Source organism: Choloepus didactylus, chromosome 14, assembly GCF_015220235.1.
Source record: "Choloepus didactylus isolate mChoDid1 chromosome 14, mChoDid1.pri, whole genome shotgun sequence".
Classification (NCBI taxonomy): domain Eukaryota; kingdom Metazoa; phylum Chordata; class Mammalia; order Pilosa; family Megalonychidae; genus Choloepus; species Choloepus didactylus.
The window spans coordinates 53,612,646-53,638,152 of NC_051320.1; the positions used below are offsets into that span (position 1 = coordinate 53,612,646).

The following is a 25,507-nucleotide window of genomic DNA, read 5'->3' on the forward strand; positions in this document are numbered from 1 at the left end:
CCCTTTTTTCTACTCATCCATTCATACGTTGGACAAAGGGGAATGTGATCCACATGGCTTTCCCAATCACATTGTCACCTCTCATAAACTACATTTTTATACAATCGTTTTCAAGATTCAAGGGTTCTGGGTTGTAGTTGACAGTTTCAGGTATTTACTGCTAGCTATTCCAATTCATTAGAACCTAAAAAGGGTTATCTATATTGTGCGTAAGAGTGCCCACCAGAGTGACCTCTCGGCTCCTTTTGGAATCTCTCAGCCACTGAAATTTATTTTGTTTCATTTCACATCCCCCTTTTGGTCAAGAAGATGTTCTCCATCCCATGATGCCGGGTCCAGATTCCTTCCCAGGAGTCATATTCCATGTTGCCAGGGGTATTTACACCCCTGGGTGTCAAATCCCACGTAGGGGGGAGGGCAGTGATTTCATCTGCCAAGTTGGCTTAGCTAGAGAGAGAGGGCCACATCTGAGCAACAAAGAGGCATTCGGGAGGAGACACTTAGGCACAATTATAAGCAGGCCTGGCCTCAGTTCTGGAGGTCTTTTTACATCCCGTGCTCCCCATTCACAAGCTTTTCCTGTCAGATGTGATAACTCAAGGCAATGTACTTTTTACAAGAAGGTTTGTGGTGTAATGAGGCCCAGGAGTTGTACACAGGCCAACTTTCGTTGCCTCTAGGACTGAAACTGGACTTTTGGCGTAAGTCAGGCAGATATGTATAAGAGATCCCTCAGAGGTTTTACGCTTTTATAAAACACTTTTCACAACAGCTTATTCCTTTCAAACTCAAATGGAATGTTTTTTAAAACTTCACCATAAGCTAAAGAATTGGTAAATAGACCATATTCTTAACATATGGCAATTAAGTTAAAAACCAATAATAAAACTCCAAGTTAAAAAAAGTACATACTTTTGAAAAATACTTCTATATAATCCATAGGTCAAAGAAGAAATTATAGTGAAATTAGAAAATAACGTTGAAGAATAATGAAAATACTTTTTTATTAATACTTCTGAGATGTAGCTAAGCCAGTATTTAGAGGTAATTTAAAGCATAAATGCTTATCATAGAGAAGGAGAAAAGATGAAAATAAGTAAGCTAAACAATCAACTTAAGAAGTTACAAAAAGCAGAATAAATTCAATTAAAGTAGAACAAAGAAAATAATTATAAGAACAGAAATTAATGATAAAGAAAAGATACCCTAGAAAAGATCAACAAAGACAAAACGTGATCCTTTAAAAAGAGTAATGAAATTCATAAACTTCTGGGCAAGACTAATCAAAAAAAAAGAAAAGGATTTGAACTCGGGTAGCGTGGCTCTAAGGTCCACGTCCTTACCCACCGTGCTAGACTGCTTCTTGTAAAAATGGCTATAATTGTCAGCACCTAATCTTGTTTTATTTATTCACAATGACTCTTGATTCTGCTGGATAATTCAGGAGTATTCATACTTATTTTTTGCCTATGTTAGTAAATTCAGTTGTCTAAAGAGCAGAAACTCTTCCACCTAACACAGGATTCCAAAGCATGATTATCAAATACTGCAGAACAATGATAGCTGTTTTGAGCTCTGCCATGGACTAGACACTGTGAAGTACTTTACACATACATCTTGTTGAATCCCTATGACATCCCTTTGAGAAGGTGTGATTATTATCTCCAGGAAACTGAGGCTTAAAGAGGTTAAAACTGGCTCAAGGTCACACAGCCGATAAGAGGCAGACCTGGGCCTAGGACCCAGTTGGAATTACTCCAAAGTCTGTGTTTTTAATGCTGCTGTTCTTAACTGCTTCTAATAATTATCTTCTGATTGACACAGCTTTCAGATTAGCCTGACATTTCTAAAATAATCTGAAAAAAATCTATGTGTATGTAAGACTGTTACGGCAGCACTGGTGTGTAATATGATAATTTAAAACAATGACTTGTTCTGAGAATGGTTAAAGCACTTAAGGTATATCCCTACAAAAGAACTCTGCAGCAGTTTAAAACATGAAGTGGATCTATATGTATTTATATGGAAAGATCTGCAAGACAGAAGGAAGAAATCTGTAGAATATATATACAAGTTCTGTTATGTAATAAACAAGCCAAAACTAAACTAGAAATAAACAGAAAATTATCTGGTGGGTTGTGCACAAAATTCTTAGCAGTGGTTATCTCTGAGGAAATAAGGGGAATGGGGATGAATAAAAGGAACTTTTTACTTTTTGATCCATTTAATTCTGTGTTGGGATTTATTCTACAGTGAGGAGGTATTCATGTAGTAGTTACTTTAAAATTTTAAAAGACTTTAAAGAACAAAGATAAAATGGGTATACAAGGCCTGTTTACAACAGTGTAAAAATGCACAAAGTCAGAAGTAAACCTTGAGAAATATTAGTTTTAACTTCATGTATCTTCCCCTCCTCCCTTTTTATTAGGTAATTTATTTTGATGTATAATGAAACAGTTAAAATGAACAGAATTACATCAAGGAAAATCTGCAAGTCTATTTTATTTCCATTAGAGAAATATTATCTATATACAATTTTGGTCCACTTCTCCTTTATCTCTACCATTTAAACTCTAAGTTTAATTTTACTCAAGTAAAAGCAGAATCACATATCTGACATGAGAACTAAACATATGTTACATCATTAAATTAATAGTATTTCATTAAATTAGAAGTGCTCTTTATTATTTCTCAGGTGTAGTAACTCATCTTTCCTACATGTGTTTCCTTTTACTTTTGTTTAACTATGTAATGAATGAACTTTCACATTCAGTAATATCAGTGTGCCTAAATGTAATTTATAACATCCATCATTGAATTGCTCATCCAATCTTCAATTCATGTTCAATTCCCCCTATTATATGGTATTTACATAATAAACTTCAGATATTTTAGTCAAACTTATACTTTCCAACATCAATTATAAAAATTAAGCTGTTAATTTAAAAGTATTATGAAAATTCCAGGCTGAAGAACATGGGGCCCATTTACAGACTTGCTGTCGTGAGAGGTCCTTGGACGGCTATTGCTTCAATCTCAACACGGCCCCCCTGTAAGGAAAATAATGAAATGATGCTTAGATCACCTTGTACAAATTAGGGGACCTCCATAATATCTACTAAAAACATATGAAACTAAAAGCTATATAGCATTTCCAACATTAAACTTCTGAAAGAAGGAAGGAGGAAGAAATGTTCACTAAGAACCTTCAAGGAGCCAAGTACTGTGCGAGGCACGTTGGCATACATCCGCTCATAGGATTCTCTCACAGCCCTACAAGGTGTTTCTCACCCCAATTCACAGAATGAGACACTGAAGCTTAGAAAGATTAGTTAACTTGTTCCAGATGACAAAGCTAAATGGTAGAGATTCAAAACCATGCCTTGTGATTCTAAACCTGGAGCTCTTTCTACTACAACCAATACTTTAATAAATTTGATGAATCTGATCATTCCAAATAACAACCAGTTAAATAAATTAAAATGCCCCTCTTAGAGGATAAATTTTCTTTAGTGGAAAATTATAAGTGCAAGTGACTAAGAGTTATTTTTTTGTAGGCAGGAATATTGTGTCGTCAAGAAGCACAGGAAAAGAACATCTATTTAGATTAGAATACCTAAAAAACAATGATGAGAAATATGTGAATGACTGATTTGGATCATTTTTCTGATGGAAGATCTAGGTTTCTTATTAGACAGTAGCCATGAGAAACTTTCACCGCAGAACTCACAAACCTGGCTCAAATGTGCTTTTCTTAAGTAACATTACAACAATACAGCTGCTATTTTGCTTTTTCTCACCACTAAAGTACTATGATTCTGTTATGTTCATTTCTGTGTTGCCTTATAAAGTAAGGTTTCTTAGTTATATTTTTCCGTGCATGTCCTATTGGGTATTCCCTTTTAGACTTTAAGCTCCTGGAAAGTAGGAACTATTTCTACTTCTTATAAAAGAAATTTCCTTCCATGGTGCTTAGTTCATTGTATTCAGAAAATAATTTAGGAATTTTAAACTGTTTATTTAAGTCATTTTAAAATGTACTTACTTTGGGCAGAGCAGCAACTTGGTAAGCAGCTCTAGCAGGAAAATTATTCTTGAAATCTGAATTTAAAATAATTTCATTTTAGTTTTCAGATGAAATTGTATTGTTAATCAACACTGCATATAATCAAGACTTCGGTTAGTGCTTCACAGACTAGTCGGTTCTTAGACATAAGGAACATTAAAAAAAGAAACTCAGATTTCAGATTTGTTTGATAAAATATTTGCCATTTGATTCCCATAGTATTTAATAACTTTTCTAAGTGTTTCAGCTTTCTGGAAAATAAATGAAAAAAACTGACACATTCTGACACTTTGATCTTGTGTGATATGAATCAGATTTTGTTTTTAAAGTATTATTTACAAAATAGTTATCTACATAGGGAACATCTGCTCATGTCCAGTAGTTTGGGCAAGCACTTTCTTTCTTTGCTAACTTTGGTTTCCTCTAGGCATTTCTTCAGACTATTTTTTAAAATAGTAGTGATGCTTTTTCTACCCTACCCCCAGGTGGTAGCGTTACTCATTTTCCTCACTATGACAATATGTTAATAATAACAATGGTGAATATTTACAACATGCCAGCATCTCTTTTAAGTATTTGACAACCCTATAAGGTGTCAGTATGTTACCCCCATTTTGCAAATTAGAAAACCAAATCATAGAAATGTTAAGAAATTAACCAGCTAATAATTCTGGTAAGAGTCAGGAGAGAAAGTAGCGCAACCATATCACAGCAATAGTAAATACAATCTATATGAAAAAAAATCATTAGGATGGTTTAAAAAGTCAGAGAAGGGTGTAACAAAATTAAACTTTAGGAAAATGGATTTGTAGGAATGTGGTACATTATTTTAGGGAATGCAATAGAAATGTCCTCGCTCTTTTTCATGGGGCATATCGTATGTTCCTAACCAGACTATTAATTATTTTAGGACAGGAACCATGCCCATTTCTTTAGCATCTCCTATCACTTTTACTTCATGACAGATGCTCATCAAGGTGAACAGATTCATTTCTTTTTAAAACTGAAAACAGGAATAAAGCCAAATTACTTACACTGTTTGTAGACTTCATTGACAGCATTGAAATCATTTATGTCAGCCAGCAAGACAGTTGTTTTTACAACTAGAAAATATACACAGTCATTAAGTTTAGCTATTTATAGTCTGATCCAAAACATTACCTAGAAAAACAGCATATGGTCTGTGAGTGTCTTGATTAAAACGGGAGTGAAATAAGAAGTGGAACAGCATTGGTCTTAAAACAACAACTTTAAACGGCAACAAAGATACAGCCTGACATAATATTGAAATGCCATGTGTTTTTCACAAAGACCAAAGAAATATTAAACAGAAATGTGAAATACTATCAAGTAACTCACCGTTAGCAAAGTCACAGCCTGCAGCTTTCAGAATTTCACCCATGTTTTTAAGAGCCTGTGAACCAAGGTAAGAAAGGCTTAAGGCACTGATGTTATATTAAAGGTTTAATTAAATTAATTAATCGTTTACTAATACCTTCTTAAATAGCAAACAGAAAAATTCAACCTACTCTTTCTAGGCTACCTCTTTACAAGTGAATTGCTTTCTGTTTTCCTTTCAAGGAATGCGTCTTTTTTAAATACAGTGAGAAGGCCATCTCCTTTGGTGAGTAAGAACACAGGGATGAAATCTCTTCCTGGGTGCTAAAATGTGTGCTGTCCCCAGCCGATGTGCACTAGGCTGAAATAGAGAGAATTTCTGGGTTTTTCACTCCATGTTGCTTCCAAGATAAGTGAATTGATAGGGCATCAAAACGTTTACTTTTTATTGGATTTAAAGACTTCTTCCCTTTTCCACCAAACAAACAAACAGTATTAGTAAATTATATATATCTTTGACACTCTGGCCCTGGGAAAAACATCAGTTTTTAATTTTATCATTTTTTTTCCCAATTCATTCTTCCTCCCAACTTTACCGGTCACAATCTAACACTTGATTACATTTTTGTGATATTGGAAAATAATTTTCTGAATAGGTAATATACGCATATGGCAAAACATATATATATATATATATATATATATATATATATATATATATATATCTTATAGCAAAAGCTATACGAAAGCATATCTAGTGAAAAGATGTCTCCCACCTGTACCGCCTTCTTCCAAGGTAACTACTGTTTCTATGTTCTTGTTTAATCTTCTAGAGACTGTCAATACTTAAGTCAGCATAAGTGTAAATATCCTTAAACACACACGCACACACACACACATAAACACACAGATGGCAGCATATTGTGCATGCTGTTCTGCATCTCGGTTTTATCATGTAACAATTTATCTTGGAAATCCTTCTGTGTTAATTTCATTGTATGAATCTAGCATGATTTATTCAACCAGTTACTGTGGATGAACATTTAGGTTATTCTCTACCTTTAAGTATTCTAAATAACTCACTCAGTGAATTCATTAAATTATAAAAAACCTACTGTGTGTAATCTTTGATATTTCTCTTTCACTAAATGTTGACTTGTACTTCTATGGTGGTGTTTTTGTGGGCCAGTGGCTCTGAAAAGAAAATTTCCCAAACCATGTGCAAGTGGCAAGATGTTACCTGATCTGGATAATTCAGGTTTAAGTCTACCTCAGTGATAAGGAGGTTGTTCCAGTTTGCTAGAACTGCCGTTTTGCAAAATGCCAGAAATAGACAGGCTTTTAAAAAGGGATTTATTAGATTACAAATTCAAAGGCCATGAAAACATCCAAACTAAGGTATCAACAAGAGTATACCTTCACTGAAGAATGGCCATTGGTGTCTGGAACACCTCTGTCAGCAGGGAAGGCACATGGCTGGTGTCTGCTGGTCCTGGGTTATGTTTCAAAATGGCATTCTCCAAAATGTCTCTGTACTCCTTTCTCTTGGCTCCTGTGTGTCCTTGCTTCTTTCTCCCAGGGTGTTTCTCTCTAAGCTTTGGAGGTCCTCTCTTAGCTTCTCCAGGGCAAACTCTGGGTTTCATCTCTTAGCTTAGCATCACCAAACATCCTTTTGTTTGCAGCTCCAAGCATCTCTAAGCGTCAGCAAGCATCTGGGACTCTCAGCTTCAGTGTCTGTGTCAGCTTTTAGCTTCTCTTTTAAGTACTGCAGTGAACTAATCAAGACCCACCCTGAATGGGCAGGGCCACACCTCCATGGAAATAATCTAATCAAAGGTGTCACCCACAGTTGGGTGAGTCACATCTACATGGAAACACTCAATCAAAATGTCCCATCCTAATCAAAAGACTGATAAGCCTGCCCCCACCAGATTGCATCAAAGAACATGGCTTTTTCTGGGGGACATTAATATATCCAACTGGCACATTCCACCCCCTGGACCCCAAAAAGACATGTTTTTTCCAAATGCAAAAATATACTCATTCCATCACAATATAGATAAGTACAAAGTCTTAGCATTCTCCCCTGGCTGTGGACCTGTGAAACTCAGAACAAGTTATCTGCTGCCAATATATAAAGGAGGGATAGTCATAGGACAAACATTCCCATTGCCATAGGGAAAAATTGGAAGGAAAACAGGGTTTAAAGATCCCAAACAGTTCCCAAAACCCGCAGGGCAAACTTCATTAGATTTTAAAGTCTGAGAGTCATTTAAGGAATGTTGTTTTATCCTTGGGGCTTGAGAGAGCAGGAGTCCAACCCTTTCCAAAGGCTTATGCCATAGCCCTTGTCTCTCCAAACGCTGGGGTGAGTGCTCCAACGCACTGGGGAGACCACCTTCTTCTCGGCCACACCCTCCTCAAACATCGAGGTGGCACCCGGACTCTCTTCCACCTCCGGGGCACACGCTCAACCCCTCCAGAACAGTGCAGTGGTGGCCAGGCTCTCCCCAGTCCCTGGGGAAAATGCTCCACTCTCTCTGAGGCCTGGGGTGGCAGCACTTTCCTGAGCATTGAGGTGGAAGGCCTGCCCTCTGTCTCCAGGACAAACTCACCCTTTCCACATACATGGGTTGCTCTGCCCTCCTTGCCCAAGATTTCTTGGCTTCAGACCTTGGCTTCCATAGTTCTGCCTTCTCTAAAGAATTTTTTCTGTCCCTTTTAGTCCAGACTGGCAGTGGTTCTGTTCATACAGATCTTGCAAAAAATCTGTTGGCTTGGCATGCAGCATACAGGGGTCAAAACTGTCAGAAAATAGGACTTCCCACAAATCCTTTCTGGATAACACCATTTCCAATCCTGGCTTGCACTGAAATGGCTGGCTGGTTCCAGGTTTCGTTAAATCTTCATGTGTGGCACTATCCTCTGGGGGTCTCACTTTCTGGAAGCCCAGAATTTTCCAGACCATCAATTTCTGGTTTCTTTGTACCCAAGAGTTCAGTTCTCAGCTTCTCTCTCTCCTATCGCATTTTACTATAAGCTGCAAGGAGAAGCCATGTTTCATATTCCACATTTAATTTGGAGATCTTGTCAGCTAAATATCCCAGCTCATCACTTTCAAATTCTGCCTTCCTTCTGACGCCAGGACTCAATCTTGCCAAATTCTCTGCCACGTTAAAACAAGGATCACCATTCTTCCAGTTGGCAATGACACATTCATCATTCCTGTCTTAAGGCCTTGTTGGAAGTATCCTTAGAGTCCATATTTCTACAAACAGTCTCTTCAAAGCATCTAGGCCTTTTCTATCCAGCTCCTCACATTTCTTCCAGAATCTTCACCTTATCTACTTAAAAAGCCATTCCAAAATGTTTGGCATTTGCAAACTCAGCAGCACCCCACTTCTCTGGTACCCAAATCTGTTTCAGTTTGCTAACGCTGCCATTATGCAAAATACAAGAAATGGATTGGCTTTTATAAAGGGGGTTTATTTGGTTACAGATTTACAGTCTTAAGGCCATATAAGTGTTAAAACTAAGGCATCAACGAGAAGATACTTTCACTGAAGAATGGCTGATGGTGTCTGGGGGAACACCTCTGTTAGCTGGTAAGGCACGTGGCTGGCGTCTGCTTGTCCTTTGCTCCCGGGTTGCATTGTTTTCAGCTTCTGATTCCAGTGGCTTCCTTTCTAAGCATCTGGGAGTACTCTCTTAGCTTCTCTAGGGCAAACTGTGGGCTTCATTTCTTAGCTTAGCATCACCATATGTCCTTCTGTCCACATCTCCAAGCATCTCTAAGTGTCAGCAAGCATCTGGGTCTCTCAGTGTCAGTGTCTGTGCCAGCACTTAGCTTCTCTCTTAAATACTCCAGTGAACTTATAATCAAGACCCACAATGAATGGGCAGGGCCACACCTCCATGGAAATAACCCAATCAAAGGTGTCACCCACAAATGGGTAAGTCACATCTCCATGGAAACACTCAATCAAAATGTTACATCCTAATCAAAAGACTGATAAGCCTGCCCCCACCAGATTGCATCAAAGAACATGGCTTTTTCTGGGGGACATAATATATCCAAACCAGCAGAGAGGCAGAATCTCTTTTTTCGTTGTTAAATGATTCTTTATATTTCCCACTCTTAACTGTCATGGAACTGTCTTAAATCAAGTAGAAGGTAGCTTAAAAAGCACTCTTATCTGGTAATTGCTATAAAACAAATAAGCCAAGTGGATTCTTAATATTAAAAAGAATCTCCTCAATATTAGAAAAAGTAGTAGAAAAAGGAAATTCAAGTGTAGAAAATTACTTACTTGGTTAGCTTCTTCTGTCACCCCGCCTGGCACAAGCTGTTCACTTGAAGGGTCCATGCCTAGCTGTCCTGAAATATAAATGGTCCTGTCGACCAGCATGGCTTGACTGCAATGAATAGAAATCCCATGTAAAATATAAAATATAACATTCGATGCCAAAAGATTTCCTTGATAGAACACAAAAAGCACAAACTGTAAAAGAAAAAAATGATAAATTGGATTTCATTAAAATTAAAAACTTTTACTGACTTGTCAAATGATATCTTTAAGAAAATGAAAAGGCAAGATACAGACAGGGAGAAAACATTTGTAAAACATGTATCTAGGAAACTAAGATTGCGGCTAGGTGAGACAGGGCAAAAAAACACCTCCGTGAAAAACACTAGATAAAAACCAGAAAGTGACCCAGAATACTGGTTACAGCGATGCGCCAGCTGGACGAGGTCTGCTAGTTCCACAGAGGCCATATACTTGGTGAAACCAGGAGTCTGCATTCTGAAACGAGTGAGTAAGCTGGCTGGAAGACCCGCAGCTGCGTGGCGGTCTGGGGAAGCCAGGGTTTGGTGTTTGGAGACCGATGGGCTCTTTAAAAAAAAAAAAAAAAAGGGAAAACCCCAGGAGCGGCTGCAGCTGCGATAGTGGGAACCACACAGTAAAACACAGCCAGAGGGGGCTGGGCCGGCCTCTCGGTGTCTGGCCTGGAGGATAGCCCGCTGCAGATACCCTCAGGGCTGGGGGAATGGAGGGGAGAGCCGGAAGCTGAAAGAAACCCCGTGGCTAGCAGCTGGCTCCCCGGAGGGCTGGATAAACTCCTGCCCGGGGCCGTGCCCACAGCCCAGAGCCCTGCCAGATGTCCCGGAGCTGGGAAAGAGGAACTGTGCGAGGAGGAGGGTGTGGAGACGCCCTGTTCGGCCATCTTTGCATCAGGCTGAAAGCGCCCTGGCACAGCCCAGCGGCCTGGGGCTTCCCTTGAGGGACGGCGTGCACTCGTGATGTAGCACGGCATTCCCTCGGCAGAGGTCCTGGAAGATCACAGCTGAGAAGGGGGGCCCGCTCAGAAAACCCAGGGACGCTACGTCAATGCCGGTGGTTTGTGGGACAGCGAGAGAGAGGGTCTGGGGCTGAAATGAAATGAAGGCTTAGACTCTTGCAGTGGCCTTGAATCTCCGGGAACCTGGAGGATTTGAATATTAAAGCTGCCCTTCCTCCCTGGCCACCCGTACACACGCCCCACATTCAGGGCAGACGGCTCCAGCAACACACTCAAACTGAGTTCTCCAACTGAACTCCACAAGAATCATTTCCCCACACACCACGGGGACAAGGTGGAGAACTGACTTGAGGGGTATAGGTGACTCACAGACGCCATCTGCTGGGTAGTTAGAGAAAGTGTACGTCACCAAACTGTGTTTCTGAAAAATTAGATAGATATTTTTTTTTACAACTTGAAAGAACCCTATCAAGCAAAGCAAATGCCAAGAGGCCAAAACAACAGAAAATCTTAATGCATATGATAAAACCAGACAATATGGAGAATCCAACTCCAAACACACAAATCAAGATATCAGAAGAGACACAGTACCTCACACAATTAATCAAAGAACTACAATCAAGGAACAAAAACATGGCAAAGGATTTAAAGGACATCAAGAAGACCATGGCCCAGGATATAAGCGACATAAAGAAGACCCTAGAAGAGCATAAAGAAGACATTGCAAGAGTAAATAAAAAAATAGAAGATCTTATGGAAATAAAAGAAACTGTTGGCCAAATTAAAAAGACTCTGGATATTCACAATACAAGACTAGAGGAAGCTGAACAATGTCTCAGTGTCCTAGAAGTCCACAGAACAGAAAATGAAAGAACAAAAGAAAGAATGGAGAAAAAAATCGAAAAAATCGAAATGGATCTCAGGGATATGATAGATAAAATAAAACGTCCAAACTGAAGACTCATTGGTGTCCCAGAAGGGGAAGAGAAGCGTAAAGATCTAGAAAGAGTATTCAAAGAAATTGTTGGGGAAAACTTCCCAAACCTTCTACACAATATAAATACACAAAGCATAAATGCCCAGCGAACTCCAAATAGAATAAATCCAAATAAACCCACTCCAAGACATATTCTGATCAGACTGTCAAATACTGAAGAGAAGGAGCAAGTTCTGAAAGCAGCAAGAGAAAAGCAATTCACCACATACAAAGGAAACAACGTAAGACTAAGTAGTGAGTACTTAGCGGCCACCATGGAGGCGAGAAGGCAGTGGCATGACATATTTAAAATTCTGAGAGAGAAAAATTTCCAACCAAGAATACTTTATCCAGCAAAACTCTTCTTCAAATTTGAGGGAGAGCTTAAATTTTTCAAAGACAAACAAATGCTGAGAGATTTTGCCAATAAAAGACCTGCCCTACTTCAGATACTAAAGGGAGCCCTACCAACAGAGAAACAAAGAAAGGAAAAAGAGATATAGAGAATTTTAACAGACATATATAGTACCTTACATCCCAAATCACCAGGACACTCATTTTTCTCCAGTGATCACGGATCTTTCTCCAGAAGGGACCATAAGCTGGGACATAAAACAAGCCTCAAGAAATTAAAAAAAAAAAAAAATTTGGATATTCTCAAAGCACATTCTCCAACCAGAATGGAATACAAATAGAAGTCAATAATTTTTGAACTGTAACTCCACTATTTACTTCCTACATGATATGAAATACACAAACTCCAATGACAAATCAGTGGTTTTGAACTCAACGTAAAATATGTAATTTTAGACAACTATATAAAGGTGGGGGAATGGAGGAGTATAGGAACATAGTTTATGTGTTCTATTGAAGTGAAGGTGGTATCAAAGAAAAACAAGATTGATATGGATTTAAGAGGTTAACTTTAAGCCGCACAGTAAACACAAAGAAATTAACAGAGAATATAACCATAGAGATGAAAAGTATAGTTTGGGTTAAGAGAAATGGGGGAAGGGGCAATGGGGAGTTAAGAAATGAGTGTAGGGTTGCTGTTTGAGGTGAAGGGAAATTTCTAGTAATGGATGGTGGGAAAGAGCATTACAACATTCTAAATGTGATTAATCCCACTAATGGAAGGCTAAGGAGGGGGTGGAATGGGAAGATTTAGACTGTATGTTTCCACAATTGAAAAAAAAAAAAAAGACAGTCTAAACAGATGACAATTGAATGCCAAGGATGAACTTGGATGCGATTGGAGGATAGAGGACAGGTGGCTCAAAGGGACACAGTTGAGACATAACGAAAAGGAAATACAGAATGTAAGCTTCGTATCATTGTTGAATCTCTTGTACTCCTTAGCTGCGCTTAATGGGATTGCATAAAAGAATGTTCTTGCTCATGGGAAGTGTATACGTGAATTACAGTGTTTGTTCAAGGATGTGTGCAGCTAGCTCTCATATGTTCAGAAGACAGAGCAATAGATGATGGATGATAGACAGGGAGGGAGGGAGCGAGGGAGGGAAAGAAATAGCGATGTGACAGCATGTTAAAGTTGGTGGACTGAGCTATCGGGGGAGGGGGGTCAGGGTATGATGGAATTCTGTGTATGGGGTTAGTATTGTTTTTGCAACTGTTCCTATAACTTTGAATTTATTTCAAAAAAAACAAAAAACAAAAAACAAATATCTAACAAAGGACTTGCATCCAGAATATATAAAGAACTCTAACAATTCAATAATTTGCAGAAAAACGATCTAATAAAAGCAGGCAAATGATTTGAATGGATACTTCACAAAAGAAGATATATGAAGAGCAAAGGAGTACAAGAAGGATGCTCAATAATATGTCACTAGAGAAATGCAAGTCAAAATACAGTAAGATACATTACATGCAACAAGTTATAATTGATACTAGCAAGCATTGTGAGTATGTGAAGCAACTGGAATCCTCATACACTGTTGGTAGGAATGCAAAATAGTACAGCTACTTTGGAAAAGTTTGGCAGTTAAAAAAAAATTAAACATACATTTAACAAACAACCCAGCAATTTCTTTTCTAGGCATCTATCCAAGAGAAATGAAAACATACATCCACACCAAGACTTTACATGATTGTTCAGAACAGCGTTATTCATGATAGCATTCCCCTCAAAAGGAAACAACCCAAATACCCCTTAAATGGTAAATGAATAAAAAAAAAAGTGTAACTACAGAATAGAATACTATTCAGCGATAAAAAGGAATAAACCACTGATAGACACAACAAAAGACTACATATTGTTTGATACCACTATAGACAAAATTATAGCAGCAGAGAATAGACTAGTGGTTGCCTGGGGCCAGAGGTAGGGGTGGGACTGACTGCAAACAGGTATTTTTCTCTGTAATTTTTTTTTTTTTTAAGAAATGTTCTAAAACATGATTGTTCTAAAACTCTGTACATTTACCAAGACTCATGGAACTTGACACTTTAAATGGGTGAATTTTATATGTAATTAATACCTCAATAATTTTGTAAAACAAAAAAATGCAGTATCACTAGCATGCTAAGAAAATAATTACTCTTAGGCAAGATTAGTTACTGATTGTTGAAGATCAATTAAGGATCCACTTGTGAGGATACACCTCACTTCTTCAAAGTGCTTACTTTTAGAACTGACTTTTTCTGTAATGAGGAAAATAAATTTCAGAATTAGTATAAAGTTACACAAAAAAGGAAGATGCTGCATTGCTTAGCTGTAAAAAGCCTAACAAACCAAGTTTAACGGTAATTTATTAGTTTGAGAATAATGAAAGCCACCTCTCCACCCCGTTTTTAAGATGTTGATAAAAAGAGAAACCTTAATATCATGTTTAGAAGAAGTAAGATCTGTTTTACCATTTGCATGCTTATTTAGAAATTTAGGGTATTCTCATTTTGATTGTCTTCTTCTAGTTTCCTAAATTTTCTATTTTTCAACAAGCTCCGAACTTTCCGTTCTTTTATTTCATAAAGCTTTTCCTGATCTTCTTGGTATCTTTTTTCTTTATAATTTAATTTTTTTGCATAGGCAGAACATTCACATGGTTCAAAAATGCAGAAAATATACAAAGAATCATGGTGAAGTCTCTCTTCCATCCTTGTACCCTCAACTTCTCAGTTCCTAGTCTCCACAGATAATCACTGCTATTGCTTATGTTTCCTTCCAAAGTTTCTTCATGCATAGGTGAACAAAAATGTAAATATTTCTATCCCTTTTTACACAAAATGTAGACTATTAAACACTATTCTACACTTTGCTTTTTTTTTTGCTCTACAGTATATCACAGAGATCTTTCTATAACTATATTTAGAATGTGTGATGGTTAGGTTAATGTGTCAACTTGGCCAGGTGATGGTCAAGCAAGCACTGGCCTAACCATTATTGCAAGGACATTTCATGGCTGGTTAATAAACCAGGAGGCTGGTTTCTTAATTCATCAGTCAACTGACTGCATCTGTGGCTGATATCTATAATCAACTAAGGAAGAGGATCCAATCAGTTGAGGACTTTCAAGAGATAAGAGAGAACTTTCACTTCTTCAGCCAGCCAGCTTCTCCTGGGGCGTTCACTGAAGACCTTCACCGGAGTTGCCAGCTCGCGGCCTGCCCTACGGAATTTGGACTCGTGCATTCCCACAGTTGGGTGAGACATTTTTATAAAATCTCATATTTACAGATATCTCCTGTTGGTTCTGTTTCCCTAGAGAACCCTGACTAATAAAGAATGCTTCCTTATTGATTTTTTTTTCTCATTTTTTTTTAAACAACTGCATAGCATTTCATTGTATGGATGTATTTTACTCACCATTGTTTCTGATATTTTGCTATTATAAACAAAGTTATAATGAAAATCATTACACACACACAATTTTCCCTGAGCAAGAAACTAAGCCTTTCTTTCCTCTGAACCCCAGGAGTCCTCTGGTTGAACCTTTCTTAAACCCTGTGCAGCATCTTGTCTCATATTATTACTAGGCCGGTTCCTACCCACCTCCTCAGGTATGCTAGACTGTAAATTCCTTAAGGGCAGGGACAGCATCTTACTGTTTTTCTATCTGTGCAGGGCCTAGGTGATTCCTAACTTATAGTAGGAACACAATAACTACCTGTTATGTTATGTTTTCTAACCACTTTGTGCATTTATTTGTCAATAAAATATCTTTTTAGCAGGACCTGTTGGTTTATAGTGTGGACTTCAGAGAGCTGAAGCAGGTACATTTAAACTTCATAACAGGATTCAGAAAGACTAAGGAATTCCACTCAACTACCTGGCTCTCACCCTGATCTCCAAATAGAAAACTTTTGGGCAAGCTGAATCGTACTGCCACTTAACACTGATTCTATGAACCCTCCTATGGAGAATTAGGCTGCCTGCCCTAGGCTATTTGCAACTACCTTCACCCCTCCCCATATCTGAATATAGTTTAAGCCCACATGCATTATAATTCATCAATATCTTTATGATAATAAAAAATAACTCATTTATTCTCAGAATATTAAAAGTGCTGGAACTCTGAGACTATCTGAACTATGTGAATTATACGGATTTTAAGTAAAAACGTTTGTTCACAAAAGTAATTGGATAGTTGACACTTCCTGAGCATAATAATCTTACTAGCCATAGGCTGAGTTGTTAGGCTCCAGAAAATTTAAAAGTGTATACATCTACTTCCGGGTCATCTATTTCATATGGACTATCACTTAAAAATGTATGACTATTTGGATGCTGTTCTAGCAAAAATGGAAAGCAATACAGTAGTAATGTGATGTTGAAATTGCTAAAAGTTCTGCCCTGAAGTACTCCTGAAATGTGCTGAGCTGATTAGCTAACTAGTGACAACACCCCATTCATCCCAATGCCAGGAAATGAAAGCCCAACACATTTGAATTCTTCCGGGACAGGACCTAGAATTTTCAAAAAGTGCACTCACTACAAGCTCCACGCGTATAGAAACTAAGCTATTTGTTTCCAAATGGTTCTTAAAACATGTCCAATTAGCTTTATCAGGATATAACTAATTAGTTGAAGAGTAGCTTTTTCTTCAATATAAAATATTGAAAATTAGGACCACTTCTACTGGATAATAATTATCGACTAGTTTTTACTAAGTGTTTATTGTGTGTCAGTCGCTGAACTTGATGTAGGAAATATAGTGACAAATAAGATAGATGGTGGCCCCTGCCTTCCTTCTGGGGGGTGGGAGGTTTTAAACAAGTGATCACAGGAGGAAATAAAATTTTTCGTGCTAAGTGGGATAAAGAAAAACACGTGCAATGATAGCACATAATAGGGAGATGAGATTTTTAACCATGGATTTGGGAAAGGCCTTTCTGAGAAACATCTAATTAAGCAGCAATCTGAAGGATGAGAGGGAGTTGTCAGTGGAAAGGGAAGCGGGTGGAGAGGGGGCTCCCTGAGGAGCCCGGAGGTGGAAAGGATTTGGAGCATTTCAGAAAGTGAAAGCAGGCCAGTGTGGATAGAAAGCACCAGGTGTCTGATTATGCAGTGCCTTGCAAACCAAGGAAAGTACCTAAGACACCAGGAAGCTGCTCAAGAGTTTTAAGCAGGGGAGTGACAATCAAATCTATATTTTAAAACAACCACAATTAAAAAGTTGCAGGGAGATTTGAAGTATTGTGTTCAAGGTGCACGCTGTATAAAGCCTACTCTCAAATGTTTAGAAAATAGGTAAGACAGACAAAGATAAGCAGAGAGAATGATTTGATAAATGTAAAATGTTAGAAGTTGATGGATCTGGGTAGCTAGGAGGGGAAATAGTACAGCCTTCTGTATGCGTTCTGCATTATTTTTCCAACTCTCCTATAAGTTTGATAGTATTTCAAAATAAAAAGTTAAAAAGAAAAGCTGCAGGGAGGGCAATGGATTGGATGAGGCAAGAAAGAGACAGAGAGAAGAGATAGAGAAACACAACAAAAGTAGCTTTAGGTGGCAGTAGTACGTGTGGCAACAGTGGATCCTTAGTTCTACTACAGTAGGGAATTTAGAATGCAGACCAAGAGAAAAAGGAGCAAATTTTAACCATCATATGGAAGTCCATTCTTGTTGCTTTTCCTGTAGTAAAGTACTTCACAGCTAACTTGATACAAATTAATTCTCTCATTGCAGGCTTAAAAAAATACTTTAAAAAAAAAAACTTAGATAGAAATTAAGCTTCTTCAACTAAGAATAAATAACACCTGTTCTCATCTTTGGATACCAAAAGCACAAGAGGTATATCTTGGAATTACTTTGTGTTGCATAAGAGGTCCATCTAATGAAGCTGGTTTGATGGGCTTTTCATCAGGTCCTTTTCTTTTGTCATATTGGCATATTCATATAATGATTCCCTGCTTTTTCTCGCTTGCAGCTTTATAAAGATAGTTGACAGCCCACCTCCAAGTCAATTAGGAATACTACTGTCACGTTTTCTTTCTTTAATAAAGTACACAAAGTTAGTCTAAATAGGTCAAGCAATGTGTATGTTCTTTTAACATGCTTCAGGACAATGTGTCTCTCTCTTTTTTTTTTTTAGAGTTTAAGTCGTGTTTATTAAATCCTTTATTTACAAAAAGCTTTAAATTTTCCATTATAGACAAAAGATTCTACTCTTAGGCTAAAATGTCAACTGTTGTTCAGCTCCCAAACATACACATTTTGCTTTCACAACAAGCATCCCCCCAGTGTGTAATTAGGTGCCACTGCATTCCTCCTGCTCAAAGCAGTCAGGGAAATGTTCAATCTAAATGCAGGCATCCCTTTAAAATGGACACTTAGAGGCGCTAAATCTATTTATATAATTCCTTATTCAAAGGTCTAATGGGGTCCTAAAATTATTTTCACACTTTTTAAAAGGGAGGATCAAAACTTATGCATGTTGATTATTAAAAGAAAAAAAAAAGACAGCAAATACAGGGAAGCCTAAAGAAATAAAAATCACCCATAATCCCACTACCCCACAAACATTTTGGCATAATTCTTTCCATTCTTCTTTTACACATATATTTACCTAAACACACAGCTTAACAAAACTGAGATCAAACTTTAATTTCTTTACCATACAAAAAAGGTGACAAAAATAAAGCTAGCTAACAATTATTGAACACTACAGTACCAGGCCCTATTCAGTGTGTTTTACATGTCTTACTTCATTTAATGCTTATATCTATTATTAGTCTCATGTTACAGACAAAGAACCTGAAATTTAAAGAGGTTATAATTTGCCCCAGGACACACTCTCACTCACTAGACTGCCTCTTGTGCCTTCCAGGATTATATCAAGGGTCAGGGACAAGACAGTGGCCACAAGTGCTTTGTAAATTGTAACATACCAAATAAAAGTTCAGTTAGTACTCTGTGAAAATAGGAGGCTATTAAATTAGGAGTCAGGACCTGGAGTTGCCCTGACACCGGAGTCTAGAAACCACCTGAATGAAGAGGGCAGTGAAAGGGAAGAAAGAGGAGCTGATATACTGAAGAACTCTGCTGTGGAATAAAAGAATAAGAACTAGGGCTTACTTAGTACCTTCTAACAAGAGTGTCAGGAACTACAGGTCACCCACAAAGTCTCTCCTAGCAGTTAAGAAGGTAGACTCTGCCGTCACACTGCCTGGGTTTGCGTTCTGGCTCTGCCAGACGACCACGTGGCTCGTTATCAAACCTGTGACTCAGGGTTCTCACTGTGGAGACGGGGATGGTACCCATCTCATAAGGTTACTGTGGGGACTAAATAAGTTAGTAAATGCAAAGTACTTAAAATAGTGTCTGATACATAGTAACTGTCAGATATTAACCTGGTTAGATTTCTAGAATTTTTGTTCTTTCCTAGGGTTTGTGATATTGTTATCTTCTAGAATACCTGAGAGAAACCCATAAAATACCTGAGAGAAACCCTTAATTGAAATGGATTCTTAGTTTATCTACTTGTTCTGTGAGCAGGAAAGAAAACAAGTGAAGGAGACAAGGAAGGAAAAAAACAAACAAACAAAACTTGTTGACAGCCTAGAAAAAAGAGCAAAGCCTAATTCCCTGGGATGTGAAGAATAAGGGAGCCAATCTGGGATTTATCTCTAGGGCTTAACACATCAGTAAGTTCTCAGAACTGTAAGATTTAAAAATCAGCTATAGGAAATAATATGGAAGAAAGCACACCAAATCCTGGGAGTGTAATCTCAAGGAGGCAGAAAAGCACTTTATACACCATTTCACTGTTTGAACTTTATGTCTTATCTTTGTACTTAAAAGCACACTATCAGCAAAAAACAGGGAGGCCCCCACATCCTATTCTATTCATTCCCAACCCTCTGAAACAAGAATCCTGAAGAGCTTCCAGGACAATGCAGAGGAGTGAAAGACATGGCGAGCTCCCTCAGAAGTTTAAGGGGTCTGTGCAAGGGCAAATGAAGGAAATCTATCATGGACAGGAAAAGGCTAATGAGCTGTGGGACAATATTCCACCCTCAGGTGGAGCTGTGTGGCAGATATGCCTCTTCCCTTCCTGGATAAAACATTGTAAGACTGGGAGTGGGAGCTTTGCCAGGAAGGGTAAAGTGATTATTAAAGTGGGTGGGGGGAGTTACTCTCTGGAAAATATGCTTTGGACTTGGCCTGAGACTTCTAAAAAAATTATAAAATACGTAACGTTTGAGTACATATAATATACATATGTACAGCTTAAAGAAATGAAAGGAAGCCTTTTGCTCCTGCCACCAAGCTTAAGAGGACACTGCCAGGACTTCTGACAGCCTAGGTACCTGGTGGCCCCTCCCTGCTACACCACCTCCCTCCTGCCCCAGAAAAAACCACTGTCCTGAATTTTGTGCTCATTGCTCCTTTGTTGTAACTATTTCACCTGTTACATCCCTGACAAATGGTTTAGTTTTGACTGGTTTGAACCTTCTTTTTCTTTCACTCAAAATTGTTTGAGATTCATCCATATTGCTAATTATCACTGCAGCTCATTCATTTCACCATTGCATAGCATCTCATTGTATGAACATGGCACACCTTACGTAAACATCCTATTGTTAAAAAGACATTTGGGTAGTTTCTAGTTTGTGGCTATAAGCAGTAAAAATGCTATGAACATTCCCATTCAGTCTTCCCCTACACGCGCAGGAGTTTCTCTGGGGGTACAGAGTTAGGGGAGGCACTGCTGGGCCACAGGGTCCGCCCACCTTCAACTATAACAGATTGCACCAAACTGGTTTCCAAAGTGGCTGACACTCCCACCGGCACCAGACAATGTGTCTCTTTACTATAATCATTCTGAATTTTGTTAAAGATCACTTTTGCTCTGAATAAAAAAGTCTTGTTCTAAATGCTACCAGTGGGTGATTGAGAGAGAGGGATCAGGGCAGGAGGATAAAGATCACTGGTTTTTACTTAAGAATTCACTTCTTAAAAGAGATACGCTGCTCACTGCATACAAAATAAAGTTTATACCCTTCAGCTTAGCATTGGAAACTATCCTAACATGCACCCTGCTAAAAGCCATTTTTTATTGGTCACTGTTCTATTTAATCTTCACAATAATCCTATGAAGTAGGACAATTGTTATGCCCATTTTGAAGATAAGGAAACATGCTAAGAAAGGGTAAGTAACTCTGCAAGGTTAGAAAGAGTTTAAAAAGGGTTTAAAAGGGGCAAAACAAGAATTCAAATCCAAAGTCCAACCTTAACCAGTATTTCCCAAATTGCAGATTATAAACAAACAGTGAATCACAGTAAGGAAATGATTCCCTTTTCAATTCTCTTTCAATTCTTCTCTGCAGGGAACTAAAAACTAAATGACTGATTGGGCTCTGGAGTCTATTGCCTAAATTAAAGTTGTTCGCCACTCAATGTCATGACCTTGGGCAACTTACTTAACCTTGTGTGCCTGTTTCTGCATCTGAAAAATGGACACTGTTACAGTAACTGCCTTGTAGGATGGCTATGATAATCAAGTGAGATGATGTATATAAAGCATTTAGAACACTGATTAGTGCTGAGTAAGTATCAATAAATATTAGCAATTATGACTTCAATCCTGAGTATATTAAGAAAAAAATATCATTTTTAGAAAAATGAGTAAGAAACCTTACTATTGCTTTTAAAAGAGAGTAGGCCTCAGGTTCTGAGCCAACTGCAGTATCTAGCTAGAATTTAATAACACTTTTTATTTAATTGGGTTTACTTATTTTTTATTGTTATTTTCTTTTGAATTAATGGTTTTCCATTTCGATGACTGTTGTAAAGGTTCCTTTTAAAATTAATTTGTTAAATAAAGCGAGGCAGCTTAAAGAAAATAGTAAGGTTTAAGTGGTACCCAGATTTGGCATGTAAAAATGGTACCTGAATTACAAAAATATCTTCCCCCAAATCTTTTTAGGCTCCTCTACTAGAACCTTAAAGTTTTCACGAACATATCATGCGTTCTTCCATCTCTGTGTCCCCACTCAAGCTATTCCTTCTACCTGGAATTCCCTTCACTCCATCCATGACTTCCTGCTGAAGTCTTTAAGAAGAAACTTTACAATGTAAAACGCAACCTTCAAAACCCAACCCAAATTCTACCTTTCATAGGTAACTTTCCCATGTCTTTTTCTTCCTCCGCCCCTAGTTAGAATCAATTTCTCCCTCTTTTCCTTCACATTCCCCTCCCCCCTTAGCCATGTTGTATTTTATTTCCAATTCTACTATAACAATTATTGCTCTGCCACATGTAAGTTCCATTCTCATGACAGCGTGGTACGTAGGAAGGCGCTAAGGCTTGAGTTGGAATCAAGTTCTGTCATAGTCTATGCAAACTTGGAGAAGTTCGCTTTGAGTTTCATTTTCCTTTCTTTAACATGGAGATGGAACTAAGAAGGGAAAGTGGCTACCATAGTGCAATACAGCATGCACTAAATTAAAATGTTCTTTCTTTTTTCCCTGTATGTGTGGATGTCTTCCACGCTGGATTGCTTCATAAACATTTTTGTACCCCTGCAAAGCTGGGCATATAGTAGGTACTCAATACATGCCTGTCATAGTTAAAATCTTTTGGCTGTAGAAGTTTTCCAGCTGTGGTTCTTTTAACGCTGAAAAAGCACTATAAACCATATTTTAAAAAGGATAAGTAGAAAAAGGGTTACAGAATATACTTTAATGAAAAATTAAACATAAACAACAAAAACTGTATAAGGAAAAAAGTCTCCAAATCAAGAATGCATAAGATGAGATCCAAAAGTTTTAAAGGTGAGATATTTTAGGAAATAAAGTTCTAATTATATCAGCTCTTCTGACAAGTGGAATTGAAAGAACACAGGTTTGAATTTCTAGCTAGTATACATCTATTTGGCTACAGCATATTGGGCAATCTTGGAAAATGATCTTCACTGTGATTTGTATTTTATTAGTGAGAAAAAAGCATGAGGAATGAATTCATAAGTATCACAGTGCATTTCTTTACACATTGTAAAAAAAACAAACAGTAAATACTAATGGCTTAAATAGTGAGCAAAGATTTCTACTTGCTAAGCATTTTTTTGTGACAATAACTCAGCTCTCCCCAAAAGAGACACCCACAATTGTCTTTGATGAGATTCAATCCTTGGACATATTGTATGATTCCATTTACACAAAACGTCCAGAATAGGCAAATCCATTGAGAAAGAAAGTAATTAGGGATTGTTGGGGGGTGGGGAAAGGAGAGGATGGGAAGTGACTGCTTAGGGGTATTTCTTTTTGGGGTGATGAAAAAGTTTTGGAATTATTGGTGATGGTTACACAACTTTGTAAGCATAGCAAAAACCACTGAATTGTACAATTCAAGAGAGTGATTTTTATGGTATATGAATTATATCTCAATAAAGCTGGTACCAGAACAAAAAACAAACAATAACAGGGTTCGATCACTTCCAGAGGAGCGTTCTCGCAGCAAGCAGGCTGGGCACGCAAGCAAGGCAGCCAGAAGCTGGGACAAAGTTCCTGGGAGCGCAGGATTTTCCTGAGAGCTCCAAACTGCCGGTGGGTCTCCGGGTGAGTCCTCCACCACCCGGGGATCAGTTTCTTCAACTCCTTATGTGTCCGAGGGGGTTGGCCCCAATGGACCCGAAGACTCGCCTGGCACTGACTCGGAGTGTCCCTAGCTCCGAGCCCCCAAGCCTGCACCCGCTCCCCACTCCACCTTACCTGTAAGGACCAATGGCCCCTGGGGCTTTCGCGGTGCTAATCACCTTTCGGATCAAGGACGACATAGCTAACCCTTTTCTGCAGACACTCCTCGGATGATCAAATTCTTACACAAACCGTAGATCACCCCACCAGACTAAATAGCCCCGGGAAGTATCTGCTCATAGGCGTCACTGGGACGGGGTCGCTTCGCATTCTGGGAATTGTAGTCTTGTCGCGATTCCAGGCCACGTGGCGGAAGCGGACCGACGGCGCATGCGCCCGCCAGCTCGCTAGCTACGCATGGTGCGTACAAGAGGACTGTTGCGGAGACTTGTCATTCTGACCTGGGATCTCTCCGAGCGTATGGCAGGTAGGTGGTGATGAGTGGTGTCTCCCAGGATCCCAGGGATTGGGGGAGAGTGTGTGGCGGGCCCCCGCCCGGTGCCGCTGCTCCGGCCCAGCTCCCCATCTTCTCTCCCTCAGACCCCGCTGGCGCCTTGGTCGCTTCTTGCCCCTTGCGCCCGGCCCTACTTCTCCGTCTCGCCTCTCTAACGTGCCCTGCTCTCGCGCGCCCTATGCCTGTTAGATGTCTGTACTGCCCCGGCGATCGGAGGCCGCCCTGGATATGGGCTTGCACCCCGTCTTTTGCCACCGTAAGAGAATAAGGTGGGCCATCCAGGGACCACGCTCAGATCTGGGCGTTGTGTGTCTTCTCGCCCCTCCTGTGTTACCTTCTCATCTCTTGAGTGCTTCTCGGGCTTTACAAGGTCTCGGTGCGTTCCCCTTTGCTCTAAACAGAACCCTAGTGACTGGTTTCTGATTTCAGAAAGAAAGCTTGATCCTATTCCAGCTAATGGCCTCAGAGATGGTCTCTAGGCAGTATCGTGTCAGTCATGCTGTGTCAGAACGGGTGGTACTTGGCATGAATATTCATGAATATTCCTTGTCCTGTTAATATCTACGTTATAGGTACGCTTCATTCATTTATGCATGCATGCATTCATTCAGCAAATATATACTGAACCCCTGCTAGGGACCCTGCTAGGTGCTGTGGACCAAACAGTGTAAAAGACAGGGGAGATCCCCCACCCTTCCAAAACTTAGTATAGGAAAATCCTCTTTAGTACCTTACATTCTGTCCTACATTCTACTAAGGTTTTGCTTTCCTGCTCAAGAACTTTCAGAGCTTTTTCACTGGTTTAGGGCTTCAGTGTGGAATAGAAGGCCTTCCAGTCTGGCCACCCCTTGTTTGTTCTGTCTTATTCCTCTATTGTTTCACCTTCCCACTCTAGTCAGACCAGAGTCCTCACTCCTGAATTGACACAGTAAATTCTGAATACTCTTTCCTATCTAACAAAATTCTAACTAACTGAAATCCTATTTTCTCATTGACTTTAACTGCTGATTCATACTTTTTTTTTCCCATATCCAGTTTTCCATTGTGCTTTGTGTCTGTACTGAAGAATTCAGCATTTTATTATATGTGGTCTTATTCTCTAATTATTTTGTGTTTTAAGAATAGTGAATAGAGCTGGAATACCTGGTTTGAATCCAACCATAATCACAAGCCTTGGGCACTTTATATAACCTCCCTTTGCTCCAGTTTCTTCATTTATAAAATGAGGGTGTTAATACTACCTTTCTCATCAAATTGTACCTGGCACATAAA

The 25,507-nt window shown here is 38.8% G+C and overlaps 2 protein-coding genes across 3 annotated transcripts in view; one reads left to right on the plus strand and one right to left on the minus strand.

Moving 5' to 3' along the window:
- Positions 1–397: 397 nt before the first annotated feature.
- On the minus strand, positions 398–24,041 carry RIDA (reactive intermediate imine deaminase A homolog). The gene is made up of 6 exons (XM_037803392.1): positions 23,857–24,041; positions 9,715–9,820; positions 5,426–5,480; positions 5,101–5,169; positions 4,046–4,101; positions 398–3,050 (listed from the first exon to the last, which is right to left on the minus strand). The coding sequence occupies exons 1-6, from the start codon at positions 23,919–23,921 to the stop codon at positions 2,988–2,990; spliced, it is 414 nt and encodes a 137-aa protein (XP_037659320.1). The 5' UTR covers positions 23,922–24,041; the 3' UTR covers positions 398–2,987.
- A 102-nt stretch (positions 24,042–24,143) lies between these two features.
- POP1 (POP1 homolog, ribonuclease P/MRP subunit) overlaps positions 24,144–25,507 on the plus strand; it is a 35,785-nt gene continuing 34,421 nt past the window's right edge. For both annotated transcript variants that reach the window (XM_037803350.1, XM_037803351.1), the window contains exon 1: positions 24,144–24,208. In XM_037803350.1, coding sequence (XP_037659278.1) covers positions 24,202–24,208 — 7 coding nt within the window. In that variant the 5' untranslated portion in view covers positions 24,144–24,201. The remainder of the gene's footprint in view (positions 24,209–25,507) is intronic.

What these genes read in the sequence shown, in the direction of transcription:
- RIDA (XM_037803392.1), bottom strand. Translation starts at nt 23,921, where the DNA reads ATGTCGTCCTTGATCCGAAAGGTGATTAGCACCGCGAAAGCCCCAGGG. An exon ending in AGGCTGTGACTTTGCTAACG is followed by an intron (nt 5,170 to 5,425) that starts GTGAGTTACTTG and finishes TATATTTTCTAG; the next exon opens with TTGTAAAAACAACTGTCTTG. An exon ending in AAGTTGCTGCTCTGCCCAAA is followed by an intron (nt 3,051 to 4,045) that starts GTAAGTACATTT and finishes TTTTCCTTACAG; the next exon opens with GGGGGCCGTGTTGAGATTGA.